General features: G+C 42.4%; 1 protein-coding gene across 2 annotated transcripts in view; it reads right to left on the reverse strand.

Moving 5' to 3' along the window:
* Positions 1-12743: 12743 nt before the first annotated feature.
* Positions 12744-23970, reverse strand: part of LOC103747682 (zinc finger protein 26) — a 19999-nt gene continuing 8772 nt past the window's right edge. Inside the window, exons 4-5 of one of the 2 annotated variants that reach the window (XR_003846598.1) lie at positions 18806-20439; positions 12744-13003 (exon numbers count right to left, since the gene is read on the reverse strand). Coding sequence is in view for 1 of the 2 variants with exons in the window: in XM_029554596.1 (XP_029410456.1) it covers positions 19070-20439 (1370 nt within the window). In the remaining variant the exon portion in view is untranslated. Of the gene's footprint in view, positions 13004-18691; positions 20440-23970 lie in introns of those variants that run through there. The other variant, XM_029554596.1, reaches the window with a different exon arrangement.

A 23970-nucleotide genomic window follows, 5' to 3' on the forward strand; every position in this document is an offset into this window, starting at 1 on the left:
TTTTTAATGTAGGCACTTAGAGCTATAAACTTCCCTCTAAGGACAGCTTTCAGCATGACCCTGAGGTTTTGTTGTGTTGTATTGTCCTTTTCATTTAGTTCCAGGAATACTTTTATTTCCTTCTTAATTTCTCCTTTGAAACATTCATCATTCAATAGTGTGTTGTTTAATCTCCATGAATTTGTATATTTTCTGTAGTTTCTCTTACTTTTGATTTCTAGCTTTATCCCATTGTGAACTGACAGAATGCATGGAATTATTTCAATCTTTTTGTATTTGTTGAGATTTGTTTTGTACCCCAGTATATGGTTGGGTGCTTGGGTAGAATACTTGGTAGACATCTGTTAGGTCCATTTGATGTATGGTGTTGTTTAATTCAGATGTCTCTGTTGACTCTGTCCCGTTGACCTATCTAATGGAGACAGTGGGGTATTGAAGTCCTCTACTATTAATGAGTTGGGATTAATCCAGCTTTTAAGTCCTGTAGTACTGTTTTTATGAAGTTGGGTGCACCAGAGTTTGTTGAATATATGCTCGTGATTGTAGTATCTTCTTGGTTTATTGTTCTTTTGATCAGAATGAAGTGTCCCTCTTTATCTCTTCTAATTAGTTTCAGTTTAAAGTCTATTTTGTCAGATATTAGAATTGCAATGCCTGCTTTTTTAGTACCATTCGTTTTGTATATTTTTTTCCATCCTTTCACCTTAAGGCAGTGCCTATCCTTGAAAGTGAGATGCATTTCTTGCAGACAACAAAAAGATGGGGTTTGTTTCTTAATCCATTCACCTAGTCTGTGTCTTTTGACTGGAGAGTTCAGTCCGTTGATATTTAAAGTTATTAATGAAAGATGTGTATTGAACCCTGTCATTTTTATTTTTGTTCACATTCTTGCTATAGCTGTGCTTTTCCACAGTTGTACTTTCATTGAATTTCTTTCCGCAACCTCTTGGGTATAGCCATTCCCTTCTTCAGCTCTTTGTATTGCTTCAAGAACTCTCTGAAGGGCTGGTTTTGTGGACATGAATTCTTTCAGCCTATTTATATCATGGAAGATTGTTCTTTCCCCTTTGAATATAACAGACATTTTGGCTGGGTAAAGCAATCTGCGTTGGCATCTATGGTCTTTTACAACTGGAAATAGTATAGTTCAGGCTCTTCTGGCTTTCATAGTTTCCACTGAAAAGTCACCTGTTGCAAGGAGTTTGAGCCAGCGACCCCTGTGCAGTGATGATTGGGGATGAGTAAGCATGCCATTCGCCAGCCCATGCTGCCCCCAATACCGGGAACACTCAGGTGCAACAGGGAGCCTAGTCAAGCAGGGGCTCATTTATTGCAGGTGTTACAGAGCTTATAAAGGCACCTGGAAATCCCCCCTCTCCCTGAAGGTGTATCTTAAGGATAGTCACGCACTGCTCATGTACTCCTCAGCAGTGCGGAAGCATTCTTCAAACTTTCAAAGGAAGTCAGGCCGCACCCCAGTAACTTCCTCTCGGACTTATGCAAGATGGGGCCTTTAGGTCCCCACATCTTCCCCTTTTTATTTTTATTTTAAGGCCATACCTACCCCACTTTGTCTTCCAGTCTTCATAATCTGTGTTCCATTTCATTTATCCTATTGGTGAGGCTTTCTCCTGTTGTTTCTAATTGGCTTACTGTTTCACTTCCTTCTTCATTTCAACCTGAGTAGTCTTCAATATTTCTAACTCTTTTCTGAATTCATTCAGAAGTTTATCTCTGTCTTCCTTCAGTTCTTTGATTTCTTTGTGTGTTCTTTAAATTCATTGAATTCTTTTATCATGTTTATAATTGGTTTTTTTTGAGATCCATGTCCTGCCTTATCTCTAAGGGTTTCTCATTGTACTCCTCTACAGGACTATTTAGTGGGGATATGTTATTTTTGTTTTTCATATTATTATTTTTTCTCTTTGACTTTGACATGTGATTTTCTTTCGTAGTTTCTGATTCTTGTGTGAGACTCAAGCCTTCAAGTTTGGGTCTACTTTTCATAAACTTTATGTGACTTTGTGGTTTACTTGTTGGGCACGAATAGCTGATTGGTCTAGGCCTCAGGTTCTCTCTTCTGATTTTATATTGGAGTGGCCAAATTGCTTTTGTCTTCAGGAGTTCCCACAGAGGCCCAAGTCAGATGAGGATCAGATGTTCTCAGGCTTTTTCCTGAGGTCTGGATCCCTCCAGGAAAGATGTTGTCCTCAGGAATTTGGGGGCTGGACTGGCCTGGGATCAGCGCCCAGGAAAATGCTGGTCTCTGGCTGCTGGTGGCTATGCCATCCAGGGAAGCAGAGGGAGGTGAGGGCGAGACCAGGCCCAGAGGGCTCCTGGGGATTGTGGGAAGGAACTGGGTTGGTCTGGATGCAAAGGATCAGGAAGCAGTGGTGGTTCTGGGATGAGAGGTCAGCCCCAGTGTCTGGGGTGCCAAGATGAGAATTGGGCCAGTACCCAGGCTAGGAGGAGAGACCGGGAGGGGGAGGTGGAAGGGTGAATGAGGCTGGAGGAGTCAAGGTGTGGTGAGCACCGCTGGACTTACCCAGGAGAGAGGCTGGCAAGTTGTGCATCCCAGGGAAGCAGAGGAAGGTGATGGTGGGACCAGGCCCAGAGTGCTCCTGGGGACCAGGAGAAGGAACTGGGTTGGTCTGGATGCAAAGGATCAGGAAGCAGTGGTGGTTCCAGGCTGAGAGGTCCTGGTATCTGGGGTACCAAGACACAAGTTGGGCCAGTACCCAGGCTAGGAGGAGAGACTGGGCCGAGGAGGCGGAAGGGTGAATGAGGCTGGAGGAGTCAAGATGTGGTGGGCACCGCTGGACTTACCCGAGAGAGGCTGGCAGGTTGTGCAGCCCAGGGAAACAGAGGGATGTGAGGGTGGGACCAGGCCCAGAGGGCTCCTGGGGACCAGGAGAAGGAACTGGGTTGGTCTGGGTGTAAAGGATCAGGAAGCAGTGGTGGTTCCGGGCTGAGAGGTCAGTCCTTGGTGTCTGGGGTGCCAAGACAAGAGTTGGGCCAGTACTCAGGCAAGGAGAGAGATGGGGCAGGGAAGGTGGAAGGGTGAATGAGGCTGGGGAAGTCAAGGCATGGTGGGTGCCACTAGACTTACCCAGGAGAGAGGCTGGTTGGTTGTGCCCCATTGAACAAATTTTGAATCCTAACAGCAGTGAATGAGCATTCCCCTTTCTCCACATCCTCACTGGCATGTGGAATCATTTGTTCTCCTGATCTTAGCCAGTCTGACTGGGGTAAGATGAAATCTTTTTTTTTTTTTTTTAAATGAAATCCTAAGGTGGTTTTAATTTGCATTTCCCTAATTACTAACGATGTTGAATACTTTTTTTTTTTTTTTTTGGTCTTTTTGCAACAGGGTCTCCCTGTAGCCCCACCTATCTTGGAACTCACTATGTAGACCAGGTTGGCCTTGAACTCACAGAGATCCTCCTGCCTCTGCCTCCCAAGTGCTGGGATTAAAGGCATGCGCCACCATGCCCGGCATGTTGTTGAATACTTTTAAAGATGTCTCTTAGCCATCTGTCTTCTTTTGAGAACTCTGTTTAGATCTTTAAACCATCTTTTAATTGGGTCATTTGTTTTCTTGATTGTTTTTTGAGTTCTTTATATATTCTGTATGTTAAACCTCTGTCAGATGTGTCACTGGTGAAGATTTTTTTTCCCCACTGTGTGGTTTTCTCTTCACTTTCTTGTTTCTTTTGCTGTGCAGAAGATTTTTAGTTTAAAGAGGTCCCACTTGTTGACGGTTGATCTTAATCCCTGAGCAACTGGTGTCCAATTTAGAAAGTCCTTTCCTACACCTATATCTTGTAAGTTACTGCCAATGTTTTCTTCTAACAGTTTAGAGTTTCCAGTTTCACACTGAGAAGTCTTTGAACCATTTGGAGTTGACTTTTGTGCATGGTGAAAGATAAGGATCTAGTTTCATTCTTCTGCAGGTGGAGATCTAGTTTTGCCATCCCCATTTGTTGAAGATGCTGTCTTTCCTCCATTGTGTTCTCAGAACCTTTGTCAAATATCAGGTGGCTCAAATTGTGTGTACTCGTGTTTGGGTCTATCTGGGGTCTTTTGCACGTCCATATGAATTTAAGGATGTTTTTTTCTAATTCTTTGAAGTATGTCCTGGAGATGCAATGCCTACAGAGTTCAGAAGAGGCTGTTGGATCCCCTGGAACTGGAGTTACAGACAGTTGTTAGCTGCCATGTGGGTGCTGGGATTCACACCCAGGTCTTCTGCAAGAACAGCCAGCATTCTTAACCACTGATCCATCTCTCCAGCCCTTTCCTGGAGATTTTTATTGTGACTGCATTGAATCTATATATTGCTTTTGGTAGGATGGTCATTTTCACAATATTAATTCTTCCAATCCATGAGCATGGGAGGTCCTTCCATCTTCTTGTGTCTTCCTCAATCTTTCTTTAAAGATTTAAAGTTTTCATTGTAGAAATCTTTGATGTTTTTGATCAGGTTTATTCCAAGATATTTTATATATTTTTTGAGGCTATTGTGAATGGGAGGGTTTCTCTGTACTTTCTCCAACTGCTTGTTATTGGTATATAGAAAGGCTATTGAGTTTTTATAGATTAATTTTGCAGCCTGCCACTTTTCTGAAAGTGTTGATCAGTTCTGGGAGTTTTCTGGTGGAATTTTTGGGATCGCTTAGGTATAGTATCATGTCATCGCCACATGGAGGCCTGATCCAGGCACTCTCAGGTGACTGGTTTGCTACAGTCCAAGGATGGTAGTTCTTTACTGTGAAATGGTTCTGTTTAAAATGGATTATACTCTTTAAAGGGGAGAGGAAGCCCCTATAATTCTGCTCAACTACAGTCCCCGTGTGTTGCACTATCAACATTCCAAACAAGATATTCCTGCTGGTGCAATAGTGGCACATCTAGTGTATGTACAACCAGCAAATTTTTGAGTGGATAAAATGCCTGCTCCTAGGAGTGGAACACATATCTGGTACTGTAGAACAGACCAACCCCCTGTGGCAGGGGAGAATATAGGCAGTGGAAAGCCACTGCAATTGTTTTGTTAAGATGGATGTGATGCACCTGCTAAAGTACCAACCAAGTGTTTGTGTTTACACCTATAGATTAAGATATTATAGCAGCCACTGTTTTAGATGTTCTTGCTTCTTGCTCGTTGTGGTTTTATAGTAGATGGAATCCCACTGAAATGGGCCAACAGCCCATGGACACTGATGATGCAGAGACTGGGAGTTCAGAACATTACCACAATAGGAGGAAGATTGTCCCACACCTTATACCCCCTCCAATGCTCAGAGACTATTCTGAAGAGATTGGTGGAAAGAATGTAAGAGCCAGAGGAAAGGGTGGAGTGTTAACTAGAAGTGTACTCCAACCACTATGTCAGCAAGCTATAGTCACACCTGCTTCCCACACTCATCAAGGAGTCAAGGGGGGAGTCAGTTACCCCTTCCACCCAATCAGTTGACCTTAGCTGCATGTTGGGGAGGTGCTATGGGTATATGAGCCAGGGATGCCAGGAGGCACCTCTCTCACCATTTTGTGACTGCTGGAAGTCACAGGATCTATATTTGAGTGTGGACTTTCCAGTGCAGCTGTAAATGGGGGATGCCCACTCCTCTGTAAATAAAACTCCATCCTATGCTGTTTAAAAAAAGAAAAGAAAGAAAATGATAGGTGTTTGGATAGATAGATGAGAGGGATCTGACTAGACCACGAGTGGATAGACTTGTACTGGGGAATGTCTGGGGATAGACAATGACTTGACACAGTGGGCCTTAACACCCAGGACAAAGTATATGGGTTCCAGTGGGGGTGCTATGGGAGGGTGCTGATGGGGGTGGGGCTACAAAGATGATTCAGATTCTTGAGATATTCTGTATGAAATACAACAAAATAAAAATAAAAATTTTGAAAATGGAGAGGAAGGAGGACTAATACCTTGCATCATCCTAGGTTTATAATGGTGATCAATTCTGTAAATAAATCTCCTTACTAAGTGAAGCATGGAACAGTGTTGTTCCTGCCTTCCTGTACCCCCTCACCTCCTGATCTTGGCAGATGGATAGCTCCATCTGTTCTTTGTCATAGATTTTCCCACATAATAGTCCTTCTGGCATGATCAGGTAATGCCATGAAATGGGATGACATAGCAGACCTCAATACCACTTTTGCTGTCCCCTCCATTCCATTCCGGCAGCTTTCCTCACACTTACAAAAATGGATCTGGGGAATGTTGGTGTTGAAGTACTGATAAAATGATCTTCAGGGTCCTCCCTCCTTTATTCTATGGTTGTTCAGAAACTGCTGCTACTGCATCTCTGTCTACAAGCGGTGTTTGTCCCTTAGGTTCTGTCATGGGTCCTGAACTTAAGGTTGCTGTGAAACTATAACTGTTCTGTGGGTTCTTGTATGTACTGGCAGCACCCTAAGCTCCAAGACAGCTGTCCATAACCTTTCTCCATGTGGCCAGGCTTCTGGCCACCCTGTCTATAGCAGGCAGATCAGTACCCCCAACCACCCATGGCTGAACTGTGAAAGAGGGTCCAGGGATGTTTCCCTCAGTGTCAGTTACTAAGTTCTGTGTTATTTACCCAAGATACTATGGATATATATATAGGTGTCCTGCCAAACCTCAGCCATCCTCCCTATCTGCCTTCTGCCCTGAGCCCCAGTCCTGTCAAGACCCCCAAGGGAAGACACACAGGACTTGTGGCTGGGGTGGTTGCAGCGGCTGCTCTGCTGCTGCTAGGTACTTTGAAAAGCCCTCCCAAGAGCTGGGGGCCTCACTGCCCCTACTTTCCTGACTGTAGTCAGTGGCTAGCAGATCCAGGATACTGGGTTGGACCTCACGACAGGCACAGAGCCCTGGAGAAAGCCCATGCAATAAATTTGGCCTTTGTTACCCAGTCAAAATTCTCCCATGCTGTTTGGGGAATGCCTTCAAAAGGACTTGACAAGCTTCAGGACCTCTCATCCTGAATCAATACTGCTCCAGTATGTGAAGAGCCTCCTGTTAGTTGCTGTTGCTGCCTGCAAGACACCTGAGACCTGATCCAGCTGCTCTAGGCCCTCAGGTACTGTGTCTCCATGAAGAAAGCTCAACTTTGCCAGATGAAGGTCTCCTACTTGGGGTATGGCACCACCATGCAATGGAGACCCTCGTCTTGGGAACAAAAGACTGCTGGATGCCAAATGCCCACATCAGTCCATAACAGAGACTGCTTCTTGATCAGCCCCATCTCACCTTCAACCCAGCAACACTGATGTCTAATGATAACCCAGAGGTGTGCCTACATGATTGTGATCTACTGGGGATCTCCAAGACCACTCACCTGGACTTCCAAAACACCCCCTTACCTGAGGCAGACACCCACTTGTTCACGGATGGAAGAAGTTTCATGACAGAGGGAACCCAGAAGGCCAGAACCATGATGACCACCCAAAGGAATGTCATCTAGGCCCCAAGCCTTGCCCCAGGGCACCTCCACATAAAAGGCTGAATTGATCACCCTCACTCTGGCTCTGCATTGGGGAAAGGATAAACAGATGAACATCGTCACAGAAAGCAGGTATGTCTTTGCCAATCTTTCATGTCCATGCCATGGTCTACAGGAAAGAGGACTCTGACACTCCTGTGGCAGAAGGCTAAGTGGCCTGACGGGCTGACAGACTCCCTGTTGAGCCACTCCTGCTCCCAGGAAACAAAAAAGGACCCTGCAGGATGATGAACACTGATGGACTTCAGATCATCCTTCTTGTAGCCCTTGGGTACCTCCTTATGGGCCAACTTCACCAGACGACCCACTTAGGTGTCACCACACTGAGTGAGCTACTTTTTTCTAGATAACAGATTTCATAGGTTTGAGAATGGACCACCCTGGAGGCCTCTCAATGCCTCTCTTGATACTTGAGTAGAGATAGCACCTAATTGGACACATTACCCAGTTAGGTGAAGGCCTTTGCTACAAAAAGGAAAATGCCCTCACTACAGTAAAGGGACTCCCATATGAGATAATTCCTAGGTTTGGGCTGCCTCTGTCAACTGGATCAAATAATGGACCTGCCTTCACCTCATCCATAGCCCAAATGGCCAATAAGGCGTTAAACCATTGTGACCACTGGCCCCAAAGCTCTGGACAGGTTGAACACATGAATTAGACTATTAAGTCCACTTTCTCTAAACTAATCTTAGAGACCAGTGAAAACTGGCCCAACCTCCTAGCCATGGTCCTCCTCTGGGTTAGATGTATTCCCTATGAGACAAGTTTCACTCTATATAGATTATGTTGACAAGGCTGCCTCCCCTACTGCGCCTAGATTAAGGGACCCTATTCTGAAAAAAATTCTCTCAGAATTTTTCCAGTCTCCAGTCTCTCCAACAGGTCCAAGCTGCAGTCCATTCTAATGCCTGAGACACACTCCCGGTTCCTCCTCTAGTTCCTGCCACCCATTCTGTCCCAGAGATCTGATATACATCAAAGAGTTCTGAAAAGAGAGAGGCCAGTAGTTCCTGGGATCCACTGCTGGTTTGATTGGAATCTATCCACCTTGCTTACAGACCTAACAGGACCTCTCATCCTTCGCTTCCTGGGTCTAATGATTGGGCCTTGCCTAATTAGCTGGTTGTTAAACTTTGTCAAACAATGGATAGCTTCTGTTAATGAACCTGAGAGCCCAGTACAGTCCCCTGTCACCTGAGGATATTGAGTCAATGCTTTGACTCTGCCCTAAGGCCAGTGGGGAATGAAATGGTCAAATGGACTCCATTTTATTCTAGCTGACTTTTGCTCACTCTATATTTCTGTCCAGAGGCTCTCCCTCAACCCCCGTCCATTAGCTGCACCCAGCCAGGCAGAATGGTCTCATGAAGGCTGCACCTACAGTTTCATGGAGAACATTGTTTCTACAATACTGGGAAACACTTTTTCTAACCAAAACTTAAAAACTTTCTGTTAAATGAAAATTTGTTATATGCCCTGCCCTGGTACAGTGTAACCATGGTTACTGGACTTGTCCCTGGCAAGATAAAATTGTAGTTTTAAGCTTTACAAACCCTATTCTGCTTCTCCTAGGGGTTGAGAGTTCTTTTGAGTGTGAGTTCACTCTTGACCGCCAGCTAATTAAAAGGGCTCTTAATTTGACCATCACTGTGTGACACTCCTCTGTGCCTCATGCTATAACAACCTTCTATCATTTTTGACATTTCTTAACTGGCATTCTATTTTAGAAAACACTCCCTTCTTCCCCCACTTTTTGCCCATCTATTTATCAATATCAAATCCTTTGGATTATAACCTTATTTGTTAAGAAACTCAACTGACCAAGACTTGGCCAGTAAGAACTTCTTCAAGTTTAGTACAGTAAACATTTGATGAATTTTTCATCATTAAATGACTTTTATTGTTCTTGTTCTTGTTTTTGTTGTTAGACAGGGTCTCACTACGGAATTCATGCTGCCCTGAAACTATGTAGTAACCCAAGCTTGCCTGGAACTCAGGACCTTAGCCTCGGCCTCCAAAATGCTAGAATTACAGGCATGATGCACTATCATGTCCATCATTAATTTTTTTGAGGCCTAGTTTTGATATACATTGCATAATATTCAATGTGCACATAAGAAAGTATATTGTGCTACAGCTTTGACCTATGAAAGTGATCTTTGCCTTAAGACAATTACTACTGTCTATTTCTCTTACTTCTGTCAATGACTTTGTCTTATGTATTTTGGTGCTCTGTTGTTAGGTGAATACATGATTATAAATGTTACCTTTTCTTGGGACTGGAGAGATGGCTCAGTGGTTAAAAGCACTGGCTGCTCTTACAGAGGACCAAGGGATCTGACGCCCTCTTCTAGCTTCCATGGGCACTGCATCACATGGGTGCACTTACATGCAGGCATAACATATACATAAAATAAAAACAAGCCAGGCGCAGTGGTGCACGCCTTTAGTCCCAGCACTTGGGAGGCAGAGGCAGACAGATCTGTGTGAGTTCAAGGCCAGCCTGGTCCCCATGGTGAATCCAGGCCAGATGTGGCTATAGGGAGACCCTGTGTCAAAAAGCCAAAAAAAACTTTTTTATGTTACATTTTCTTGATGTGGTACCGCCCTTTGTGAAGCGTTCTTCTATCTCTGGTAATCTTTTCTTTTATACTTTGACAGTTTCATTCATGTACATAATGAATTTTGTTTTCACATACCCCCATTTCCCTCTCTCATTTCCCCCTCCTGCTGAAACTCTTCTTCCTAACAAGTCTCCCTTCTAATTGTGTGTGTGTGTGTGTGTGTGTGTGTGTTTACCACTGAGTTTAATTTAGGATTGCTTGCAGGAATATGGGTGAGAGGTTGTTTACTGGAACATGGACAACTTATAAGTAGTTACACCACTGAAGAAAATGACACCCCCTTCTTTAGGAACCACTAACTACCAATCATCCCTCAGAGAGGGGTGGGACCTCATGGGCCTATCCACTATCCATTACAAAATATGGAGGGGCACAGTGTTATGCACGTATTGTCACCTCTCTCCTTCTACCACGTAGTGTCAGGGTCAAACTCAGACTGCCAGGCTTGGCAGCAAGTGGCCACCATGCACTGAGCCATCTTGTCAGCTCTTTACTCTTTCGTTTTGTCTATGCTTACTTTGGCTTTGCACTCACCAATATGCAAACACATTGCATTCAGATAACAGGGACAATGGCTCAAGTCTCTGATCCTCTCCTTAAGAAGCTGGAAACTGCAGTGGAGGGGAAGGACAGAGTAAGAGCTTCTGTTCTCAGCATATGTTTCCTGATGTGAAACCTCTGCTTATGAGTGAGGTGGTGAGGGTATTATCAACATGCCCTGAAGATACTAAGCCTCCACCTCAAGTCAGGACTGGGTAGAAGAGAGATCTTATCCTGGCAACACTTGTATGAAACTTAGCCTCTGCAACAGGCAGCTGGAACAGGATAGGGTTAAGTGCCAACCTTTTGCCTCTCCTGAGAAGACCCTGTAGCTCTTAACCAGGAGAGAAAGCCCTGTGTTTGGTCTTTACATCCCCAATAAAGTTTTTTTTAAAAGAACCAGGCATGGTGGCACATGCCTTTAATCTCAGCATTCAGGAGGGAGAGGCAGGTAGATCTCAGGCCAGCCTGGTCTACATAGCAAGTTCCAGGCCAGCTGGGGCTACAGAGACCCTTTCTCAAAACACCAAAAAAAAAAAAAAGAAAGAAAAGCTTTTGGAAAAGCTAGAAAGGTAGTAGTAAAATTATTCAAATGTCATGAACTCGCAGTTTATACTAGGTTTTCCTTCTTTTTTTGAAACAGGGTCTTGTGTAGGCTTCAAATTAATTATGAAGCTTCGAATTCATTATGTTCATTATGTAGCCAAGGGTAACCTTGAAATTCTGATCCCCATGCTTCCACCTTCTGAGTACTAAGATTACAGGCATGTACCACACCAGGTTTATGCAGTGCTTGAAATCTAACCCAGTGCTTCATGCATGCTAAGCAAGCACTCTACCAACTGAGCTAAATCCCTAGCCCCCAAGTTTTCTTAAGTTTCCTTAAATAAATGCTCCTTTATTTGATGTATGCTTTTGTACCATTTCCAGATACTTTAAAATTATTTAATCTTAATGGGGAGTGACTGGGTCCAAAAACTCCTCCGTTTGTCATACTGGAAGTAAAACTCACAATTCTATCCTTCTTTGAGACTGCTCCAATCTCATCTTGGTTTTTTGTTTTGTTTTGTTTTGTTTGTTTGTTTGTTTTTTCCTAAGCTCCAGCCCTGTAATCAGCTGTTTCTCCAAAAATTTCTGATTCCTTTTTGTAGAGACTGATATTTAGACACTAAGGAGTGAACAGCAGATCTACTTATTTTACCAGCTATAATTTCTCTTTGTTCCCTCAGGATACAGTACAAGGAAATAAACATGCTTGTCCATACATGTCTTTACATACATTCATGCGTTCACACTGATTATTTCCCATTCCACTCCAATACCAAAGGGTTTCTTCTTCACTATTTCTTCATTAAGGGTAACCTGGCCCATATTTTTCACACCTTAATTACTTTTTTAGTCCTAGAACACAAATTAGCTTCAGAATTGCCTGACCATACCACGAGAAAAACAAACAACTAGAATTCAGTAATAGCCTATAGGTTATCTTTTGGAATAACTTATTTGTTGGAGTCAGGGTCTCACTCACCATATAGTACAGACTGACCTTAAATTTGCCAGCCTTGCTTAGAGCCTTTAATCCCAGCACTAGGGAGCTGGAGGCAAGCAGATCTCTCTAAGATCAAGGTCAGCCTGGTCTACACAGCCAGTTCCAAGCCAGTTGTGGCTACAGGGAGATCCTGTCTCAAAAACAACTGCCAACCTTCTGTTTTCCCATCAATATATAGATATAGATAGATGGTTTTGCACATGACAACACTGAAGCACCCAACTGTTTTTTACATTGACAATCTGAATGATATTGCACTCAAATATATGACAGTAGAGGAACATGTTAGAAATAATCTGCATATAGTGCAAAATCCAAGTTTCCTTATGCTTTCCTGCTGCTGGCGGGTGGCCTTTTTCTACTTTATGCTTTACAGAGGGAGTTACCCACTGATAGCTCTCCCTTTAATGGAGGATTCGCAGTGCCCATTTCTTCATCAACCCACCAGTCATTTAAGGTGGACATCCTGCATCCACTGCTGGTAAACATAAATGAATCTGCAAACCAGGGATAGTCTGTACGCATTTATAAACTTTAATAGGCATGTGACATGGTCACACATTTGAGGCACAAACTGCAAACGACATTTGCACAGCAGGATGAGGCTCTGGGAAACAACGACTGGATGAGATTCAAGAATCCACAGCCTAACCTTGAGTTGCTTGGGTCATAACTCCATTTTGGTCCACCAGATCACAGTAGCATAATCCAATCTATGAGGTCAGACCTAGTATTCAATGGCCTCTGAATAGAGCAGCTTGCATTCTGAGTGCAGCACCCTAAAAATGATAAAAAATAAATTCATGTTACAGCCTTTCCTCAACAGTGTGGAGCTGATAGCTGGTTCAAGGGTACAAACTGACCTAGGGGTCATTTTTTTCATGGTGTCTGTTAAATCCAATTTTTTTGTTTGTTTGCTTGCTTTATGTCAACAAAGCTTTACATGGCTGAATTTTTTTTTTTTCATTGTTTTACTTTGCAGTGCAGGGCTCAAACCTCCTGAGCCTCTTTTTACATGCCAGAAAAGTATGCTACCACCAAGCTACATACAATTGCAGCCCTTGTTTTCTGAAAACACACCAAATCCTAACCACTAGATCACCAGGGAAGGTCTTGTTTTTCTTGGGGGAGGAGAGAGTTTGTTGTTGAGAGAGTACTTTCAGATTTATTTTTATGTTGTATGAGTGTTTTACCTGCATGTTTCTAAGCGCACCTCTGTGTGCAACGCCCACAAAAGTCATAAGAGGACATTGAATCCCCTGGAACCCAAATTCCAGATGGTTGTTAGACACCATGTGAGTCCCAGGAACCGAACCCAGGTCCCCTGTAAGAATGGCCAGTGCTCTTAACTGTTGACCAACTCTCCAGCCCACCTACCCCCACTAGTCTTTTTTTTTTTTTCTGAAAGAGAGTCTTTAGCCCCAGCTGGCCTGGGACTCAATATTTTTTTGAGAAAGGGTCTCCCTCTGTAGCCCAAGCTGGCCTGAAACTATGTAGACCAGGCTGGCCTTGATGTCACAGAAATCTGCCTGCCTATGCCTCTGGAGTGCTGGAATTAAGTGTCCACCACCATGCCCAGCTCAAGGCCTTCTTGAGCTGACAGATCTCATTAGACAGCACAGTTTGGCCTTGAACTCAAATTCCTACCTCTGCCTCTTAAGTGCTGGGATTACAGTTGTATACTACCAAACAGCTTTAACTATGTTCTTCTTATTTTTTATTATTTTTATGTGTATGAGTGTTTGCCTGAATGCATGGAAGTGTACCACGTGCATGCAAATCTTCAGAAGCCAGAAGAGGGCACGAATCCCCTGGAACTGGAGTTAGCTAGCTAACTCACAGTTAGCAACCACATTGAGTTGCACCTGGGTCCTCTGGAAGATCAGCCAATGCGCTTTAGTACTGAGCCATTTCTCCAGTCCCTTTAACTACATTCTTAAAAGATACACAATTAGCTAGGTATGGTGGTGCACACCTTTTATCCCAGCAGTACAGTGGCAGAGGCAGGCAGATCTCTGTAAGTTTGAGGCCAGCCAGGTCTACATGGTGAGTTCCAGGCCAGCCAGTGCTATGTAGTAAGATTCTGTCTAAATAAGAAAAAAAAAAAAATTAATTAAAAATAGAGTACAAAATTGATAATCAATTGGAGACCTAACTGTCATATCAACCTACCTTTCTATGCTAACTAAATCAATGCAGACATTGTAAATCTTCTGACAGAACTGCATCCTCCCAAATAGAGACAGCTGATTTGAATTACAGACACTCACAGCCAAATTATTATCCTGGGGGCGGGAGGGGGGTGCTGCTACTTTCATAGAAGCACATTTATCTGGGTCCTGGTGAAGGGAGGGGACTGGGGTTTGAGGAACAAACAATGGATCCAATATAGCATGATGTGAAAGGGATTACTAGTAAAGTTTCTGACTCTTGTTTCTCCTCTGTACCAGTCTGCCAATACAGCTACTCTTTAAAAACTATACACAGTTCTGAGTATTAGCACACTCTACACACACAGAATAAAAATTCTTCAATGAAGACAATGAAAAATCAGTTTTCATAGATTTCTAATTCCTGCAATACTCCATGGTTTCTATATTCTATCCTAAATCAGCAATCTTATCCATGGGTATTGTTAGCTTAGACTTGGGTAACTAAAAATAGTGTCATGGGGTACTGGCAAAACAACTTCTTCTGCAAGGCAAATTTTCTTCCCCACACCCATGAGGCTAGATCTCAAAGCCCAAGCTGGGTTCAAACTCACTATGTAGTCAAAGCCTCCATGTCATAAGTGCTTGGATTAAAGGTATATGCCAACATGTCCAGCTCACAATCCCCACCCCTGGCCCCTAGGGGAGGGAAAGGGCTATACATTGAGAATTTAGAGAGTTGTTTGTTGACTGGGAATTAGGAACACAACTACTCAATCATGCCACTGTAGTTCAAAGGCAGATAATACAAGTACACTCAGCTATTTTATAACAAACGATTTATGGACACTGAAGCTGATTTTCATACATTGCCAAAACCTAGTCTGTATCTTTAAATGAAGAATATACAGTTCAAACTTCAGAGTTAGGGGTGTGGTTCAACAGTACAAGCAAGCAAACAAATTTAAAAAAAAAAAACAAAAACACTTAAGAATATCTGAGCTTTAGCCGGGCGTGGTGGCACACACCTGTAGTCCCAGCACTTGGGAGGCAGAGGCAGGCAGATCTCTGTGAGTTCAAGGCCAGCCTGGTCTATATAGTGAGTTCTAGGACAGCTGGAGCTACAGGGAGACCCTGCTTCAAAAAGAAAAAAAAAAAAAAAAAAAAAAAAAAAAAATATCTGAGCTTCAGATCCCTTCTAAATATTCTTTAAGTTATCAGGAGAGAACTGTTTATATCAACAACCTAGAGAACATTTGGGATAGACTGAGTTTTCAATTCAGCAAGCAAAATCTATTTGATTTCCATTATCCAAACCTAGAGCTATAAGTGATCATTTCAGTAAGTCACAGAAAATTGAATTAAGATTGGATTTTGAAGTTAAAACCTATTATTCTTGTAATTAGATCATGTATGATCAAAACCAGCTATTTCAATCCCCAGATTTCATTATAAATTTGAAATTCTTCCATGGTAACAGTTTCTCAACATTCCCAGAGTCTGACCACTGAGGGACACAACGTTCTAGGTGTATACAAGCAATAAGAATATTTGATTTGGGGCTGGAAAGGGGGCTCAGTAGTTAAAAGCATACATTGCTCTTGAAGAAGACCTGGGTTTAGCTTCCAACAATCAACACCAGACGGCTCACAACTGCCACTTCCATGGATCTGATGCCCTATAGCCTCTAAGGGCATATATAACTCACAAATACACAAGCATACACATAAATTAAATATTTCATACAATAAGCTCAAAACTTCCTATTTGGGAATACGTGCAAATTGGCAGCTATTTTCTTTTGTCAGGAAAATACCACATGAAATATTTCTCTCTAAAAATGTTAACTACACATTATTCTAGGATCACATTATTTTTAACATAATTTATATATATACAAATATATATAAGAGTTTTGCCTGTGCAGGATGTGTGTGGTGCCCACAGAAGCCAAAGAGGGTGCCAGGATTTTTTGGAATTGGAATTAACCACAGTTGTGAGCTGTCATGTGGGTTCTGGGAACCGAACTGAGGTCCTCTGCAAAAGTATCAAGTGCTCAGCCAGGCGTGGTGGTGCACACCTGTAGTCCCAGCACTTGGGAGGCAGAGACAGGTGGATTTCTATGAGCTCAAGGCCAGGCTGGTCTACATATTGAGTTCCAGGCCAGCTGGGGCTACAGGGAGATGCTGTTTCAAAAAAAAATTAAAAAAATAAAAAAGTAGCAAGTGCTCTTAACCACTAAGCCATCTCTCCAGTCTCCCAGGACCACGTTCAAGTAAAAGTCTAAGATTTTAATAAAAAGAATTATTCCGGGACTGGAGAGATGGCTCAGCAGTTAAGAACACTGGCTGTTCTTGAGAAGACCGGGGTTCGAATCCCAGCACCCACATGGCAGCTAACAACTGTCCGTAACTCCAGTTCCAGGGGATCCAACAGCCTCTTCTGTTTTCCATGGGCATTGCACAACATGGGTGCACTTACCTACATGCAGGCAATACACACATACACATAAAATAAAATAAAAAATAAAGTATTTTTAAAAAAATCATTCTTCTTAAGAAAATCTTCATGCTGTTATTGAAAACACAAGGAAGTACACACAAGATCCAAGAACCTGGTTCAAAAGAGAATTGTATACAGACATTCTGGGAATCGATTCAGCAGAACTGGTGTTCTCAACAGAATTCTGAGACAGGAATTAAAGAATTAAGTGAGTGCTCACATTTTGTTCTGTTTCGTGTTAGACTGAGTTACAGACTCAGAATCCCGGGAAAAGATTAGCATCATCCAGTAATAGACACCCTGAAGGTACTACCTTAAGAATACATAGCAGATAGGTGCAGTGGTGCATGCCTTTAATCTCAGCAATGGGAAACAAAGATGGGCAGATCTCTGTGAGTTTAAGGCCAGCTGGTGTACAAAGGGAGCTCCAGGCCAGCTCGGGCTACACAGTGAGACCCTGTCTATGACAAAAAGTGCAAGCAGAAGGGTGTTTCTCCAGAGAAAATAAGGAACAGCTATTACTGTTCCAGTACAGAACAGATACTACCGAAGTCCTAAGACAAGGCAAGTGCTCACAATGCTCAACCTCTTACAAAGCAGCATGGTATGATATGCCAAACCTGCCCATGGAGATAGACTACTGAATGAGCAAACTTACTTTGAGTGAGAACTGCATTCTTCCACATATAAGCCTCATTGTTACAGCTACATTGTTTAAAAAAAATTAAAGAGACAGTGCTGATATAATAGCTAACATTTAATGCAGAAACTACTAGGGGATGTTATATAAAATTAGAGCCAGTAAGGCTAGGTGTGGTGGTGCATGCATTTTGTCCCAGCACTTGGGAGGCAGAGGCAGGCAAATCTCTGTGAGTTCAAGTCCAGCCTGGTCTACACAGCAAGTTCCAGGTCAGCTGGGACTACAGAGAGACCTTGTCTCAAAAAGAACGAAAAAAAAAAAAAGAAAGAAAGAAAAACAACTAGGGCCAATAAGATAGCTCAACAGGTAAAGGTGCTTGCCATCAAGCCTGATATCCTCAGCTTGTTCTCCAGGCCTTACACAGAAAAAGGAGGGAACAAATGCTTGCCAAGTTAACCTTTGATCCCTGTAAGCATGTGAATGTACATTCATGCGCGCGCACACACACACACACACACACACACACACACACAAATAAACGCAATAAAAAGATTTATCAGGGCTAGGGAGATGGCTCAGGAGATAAGAATGCTTGCTGCTCTTCTGGAGACCTGAGTTCAGTTCCCAGTGTATTCAGCAGCTCACAACTTCATGTAACTCCAGCTCCAAGGGATCTGACACTCTTATGGCCTCCAAGGGCACCTATACCCAGATGCACACATACATATAAACCTCTTTAAAAAAAATCAGAGGCTAGGCATGGTGGTGTATGCCTTTAATCCTAGCACACGGGAGGCAGAGGCAGGTGAATCTCTGTGAGTTCAAGGCCAACCTGGTCTACATAGTGAGCTCCAGGCCATCTGAGGCTACATGGAAACCCTGTCTCAAAAAGACCAAACAAAAAAAGTCAATCTTTTAAAAATGCTATTCAGAGTTAACTTTCAAGGTAGGTTCCTTATGGCCTTACATTATTTACTATTTTTTTAAAAAACAAAGCTGGCAATGATGGCACACACCTGTGATCCCAGCACTTGGAAGGCAGGAAGATCAGGAATTTGATGCCAGCCACAGTTACATATCTAGTTCAAGGACAACCTGGGCTACACGAGACCCTGCTCCCCGCCCCCCCCCAAAAAACTCACAACTTTGTACTCAACTATGGAAAAAGCTTACTATTTATAGCTGAGGTGGTCTTTATTTCATAAAAACATAGCTTCAAATCTGGAATGAATGTGACTTTCCATGTAACACTTTCTCTGGAAAAATTTTCCTTGACTTTTTAAACTTACAATGTGGTCTCAGTACAAATGGTACAAATCTTCACAACACGACAACCACACTTGGTATGTTCACCGTTCTCATTCCTTCAACTTTCTTCTGAGCAAAGATTTATGTGACTAATTTCTGACAAATTTTGCAGTCTCGTTTCAAATAGGACTTCTCCCATGTAATTTTCTTGATGTGAAGGTACTTTTCTATCTCCTGCTTAAGTCTGTCTGAATTATCATCTGAGGGCTACGTAACACCAGCTCCTGTGAAAAAGAATCTAACATTCACTTCGTCACTTGGATGTCTGCCTTGTGTGTTTTCCGATGTATACGAAGCCCTGAATTCCAACAGAAAGATTTCCCACATTCAGAGCATTTCCAGGGTTTCTCTCCTGTATGAACTCTCTGATGTTCACTGAGGGAGGACTTCTGAGTAAAGGCTTTCCCACATTCACTACACTTAAAAGGTTTCTCTCCAGAATGAGTTTTCTGGTGTATCTGGAGCGACGCCTTCCTGGGATAGGCCTTTTCACACTCATTGCACTCATATGGCTTCTCTGTTGAATGAGTTCTCTGGTGTATAATTAACTGTGATTTTCCACAAAATGCTCTCTCACATAAGCTACATTCATAGGGTCTCTCTCCTGTGTGTGTTCTCCTATGTATAACAAGGTATGACTTGCTACTGAAAGCCTTGCCACACTCACTGCAGCCATAGGGCTTCTCCCCTGCATGGGCTCGCAAGTGAGCAGTAAGCTGCTCTTTCCGGCCAAAGGCTTTGCCACAATCACTGCACTGATAAGGGTTGTTTCCAGTGTGAACTCCCTGGTGCACGATGAGTTGTGTCTTCATGCTGAAGGATTTCCCACAATCGTTGCATTGATAAGGTTTCTCCCCTGTGTGCACTCTGATGTGAACAAGGAGGTAGGATTTACTCCTAAAGGCCTTCCCGCATTCATTGCATTTATGGGGTTTCACTCCTGTATGAGTTCTCTGGTGGACAATGAATGGGGACTTCAAACTAAATGCTTTTCCACATTCATTGCATTCATAAGGTTTTACTCCCGTGTGACTTCTCTGGTGTAAAATAAGCTGAGACTTCCAACTGTAGGCTTTCCCACATTCACTGCAACCATAGGGCTTCCCTCCTGTGTGGACTTCCTGGTGGACAATGAGCTGTGACCTAAAAGAGAAAACTTTCCCACATTCAGTACATGAGTAGGGCTTTTCTCCTGTGTGAACTCTCTGATGAGCATTAAGGTTTGACTTGGCACTGAAGGCTCTTTCACATTTTGTACATTCATATGGCTTCTCCCCTGTATGAATTCTCAGATGTACAATGAGCTGTGATTTACAACGAAAAGCTTTCCCACATTCATTACAAACACAGTTTTTCTCTATGCTATGACCTCTCTGATGCTTAAGAAAATATGATTCTTCATAACTATGAAATTGACCAAGATTCTTTCCTTCAGATTTTCTTCTTGAACCACAGTTTTGTACCACATTTTTCATATGTGTGTCATACTTATGGAGTCTCTGCCTTGAAGAAACATGGGTTTGGCTCATATAAAGTTTTCCAAAGGCATTACAAGCATAGCTTCTCTGAATGTTTTCAATCTCATCTTGATTTTTCTGGTACCATTCTTTCCAGCCTGATAGGAAGAAAAAAAAAAAAAAAAAGAAAAGAAAACAGTTCTTGAATTGTGATATAGAATTAAAGACCTTTAAAAATGTATTTAGGGGTTAAGGTATGAAGTATACATAAGTGGTAGAACTTTTACTTAGCATGCACAAGGCCCTAGGTTACATCACCAGTAACGCCAAAACAAACAAACAAATAAACATCCATGATGAGTCTTTAATTATTTAATAACCACATGATTAGAAGAAGCACTTCATTACAGCTTTAACATATTCAATAACAATTTCCAGAGCAAAGATACATCTCTTTCAAAAGTGGCTGTAAATTTTCAGGTTCACAACTGAATTAATACAGTTATATAATATTGAACTCAGTATAAACCCTATTTAAGACATAAAATTGAATCAGGTTTTAACCTTTAAAAAAAAGATCTCCATTTCATTTTAAAATATACTGTTTCTTACAGAAAAACTCATTTTTAATGCTACTAACACTTAGATGTTTGCACATGCGTCTCTAATCTCTATATATCTTTTTTTTTTTTTTTTTTTGGTCTTTTTGAGACAGGGTCTCCCTGTAGCCCCAGCTGTCCTGGAACTCACTATGTACGCCCGGCTATGTATCTTATTATTATTACTCACAGTCAGTTACACCCGGATCCTTGGTACCTGAGTATGGATATAAAGTCATCAGGTAGATTTCAATGGTAATGTTTTTCACCAATGAGTCTTTATTTTAGAAGAGGCCTATGGCATTGTTTCAAAAGAAATATGGGCAAAGCATGAGGGTAAAGAAAGCATTCAAACCAAACAAAAACAACATCCTCCCTCATGAGATTGGTAGTGCATCAGTCATGATGAAAAATCTTTTAAAGGGTTTTTTAAAAAATATACTTGTTGGAAGCCGGGCATGGTGGTGCACGCCTTTAATCCCTGCACTCGGGAGGCAGAGGCAGGTGGATCTCTGTGAGTTCAAGGCCAGCCTGGTCTATATAGTGAGTTCCAGAACAGCTGAGACTACAGGGAGACCCTGGCTCAAAAAGACCAAAAAACAAAAAAACAAAACAAACAAACAACAACAAATACACACACACACACACACACACACACACACACACACACACACTTATACTTGTTGGGCCAGTAAGATAACTCAGCAATTAAAGGTGCTTGCCACTTAGCCTGATGACCTAGGTTCAATCCCCAGAACCCACATGGTGGAAAAAGAAAACTCTCACAAATTGTCCTCTGACCGCCACACACATGCCATGGCACATGTGGCAGCCCCACATATTTTGGTGGGGGTGGGGAAGTGGTTTGAGACAGGGTCTCCTTGCAGCCCCAGCTGGCCTGGAACTCACTATGTAGACCAGGCTGGCCTTGAACTCACTGAGATCCACTTGTCTCAGCCTCCCCAGTTCTGGGACTAAAGGCATGCACTGCCACTGCACTAATGGTGGCCTAACAAAAGTTTTTATTTTTTTCAAAACACATGTGCATGTGTACACACACACACACACACTTGCACCTACTAGCCAATTCCCAATTCTTTTGTACCCAAATTTATTGCCAAGATTTTATTTAACGAAAAGGTGAATTAGAGCATACAGAGTAACAAATGTAAGACACTTGGACTAAGATATTAAAAAGGAAGCTGTAGGAGTGGACACCTAAAACGACAACACTTAAGAGGTGGTGGCAGAAGGATCTGGAATTTGAGTCCAGCATTGACTATATAGCAAGACCTGGTCAAAACAAACATACATACACAAACAAAAGAGAATGAAAGAACAATGAAAATTAATACTCCAAGTAGAGTTCCCAAGAAGTGGACATGCTTGATATGGTGAAAGGAATCCAAAAAGGCCAGGAGAGCCACAACATACTGATTAAACAGAGTAAATGCAAAAAGCAAACCACACAAGGCCAGAGCAAAATACTTTTGCTTTAAAAGGGTATATAATTAGAGAAGGTCCTGATTAGAGTTCTGCTTTTAAAACACCAGTTTGACTGTTATATAAAAAATAAGAAAAGAGCAGCTAGGCCTGCTAGCACAGGCCTACAATCTGCCTACTTGGGAAATTAAAGCACAATAGTACAATGGCTTTAAGTTCAAGGCTGGATTTAGTGTAACACTGTCTCAAAAGGAAAAAGGGGATAGGGATGTAGCTGAATGATAGAGTACTTGCCTAACATTCATGAGACCCTGAGTCTGATCCTCAGCACCACAAAGATAAATAAGAGACCAATTAGAAAGCCCTTGTAGTAACCTGGAATGAAACCATGGTGGTAAGACTGTACTTCTAGGTTTGAGAGATGTGGGACATACTGGAGAGAGGACTAAGGCTGTTGTGAAGCTGAAAGACAGGGCAGGAGGAGGAAAAACAGCTCAAGCAGCAAAGTACTGCTGCTCTTCAGAAATGACAAAGAAACATGCTGGAGAAAAATGAAGGACATTGTGGTTTTTACTACTTTGGAGGGCTCAGTTAAACATCCAGATAACAGCAATCACAATGAGTAAGCAGTCAGCCCTGAATCTAGTGCTCAGTGAAAGGTAGGATCAACAGCATGTGAAAGTATGAAATGACATCAAAGATGGGATGAGCCAGGAAACAAGGCCTGCAGAGAAGGCCACAGCTCATCTACTGAGCCAAAATAGTGCCCTTATGTTGACAGTAATGGACAGAAACAAAGGATAAATTTAGGACAATCTAGTAAGTAGTTTCGGCATGGAGAATCTCTCAGTACAGTACCAACCAGTGCATTATAGGAGCACTGTCCACTTTTTGCAACTTGGCTCCTGCCTTGGCACCTCTTTCTAAATATGCTCATCCCAAAGGGGGAAGGGGACTCTAGCTATGGTGTACCTAAAAGTGAGGCTACCAAACTCAATAATAAGTTAAAACCAGAGGCTAGTCAATAACAATAAATAAATAAACAAATAAATAAATAAATAGACCAGTGGCTGGAAGGAAGGAATTCTTCTTGGGCTTACTGACCATGTCTAGGTAACTTTTAGTTGCATTGCTAGTTTAACAGAATTGGTAAGAAAACAACAACAAATACACAAAACACAGACTGGAAGTCTGCTGAATTTGAAAGGCAATCCCAAGACTGGACTAATAGCCTATACTTCTTCAGCTTTTAGTATTTAAAATTAAAACAACAGGAACAGACTGTTCTTAAACTACAGACATAAACCATACCTCAGCTGTGGCCACAGAACACAAAAGAAAGAGAGAGCTTTTGAAAGGAAAGTGCCAGAAGTAGGAATATAGCTCAGTTTGGTTGTGCCTGCCTAGTATGCATTAAAGGCCTAGGTTCAATCCTTAATACTACATAAACCAAGCACAACTCATATCAAAACCCATCACGCAGGAGAAACAGAAGTTCTCCAGAAGAAAACTGTGCATGCCTTTAATCCCAACACCGGGGAGGCAGGGGCAGGTGGATCTCTGTGAGTTCAAGGCCAGCCTGGTTTACATAGTGAGTTCAGGCCAACTGGGGCTACAGGGAGACCCTGTCTCTAATACTCAAAAAAA

Source organism: Nannospalax galili, unplaced genomic scaffold (assembly GCF_000622305.1).
Source record: "Nannospalax galili isolate Female #2095 unplaced genomic scaffold, S.galili_v1.0 scaffold100, whole genome shotgun sequence".
Lineage (NCBI taxonomy): Eukaryota > Metazoa > Chordata > Mammalia > Rodentia > Spalacidae > Nannospalax > Nannospalax galili.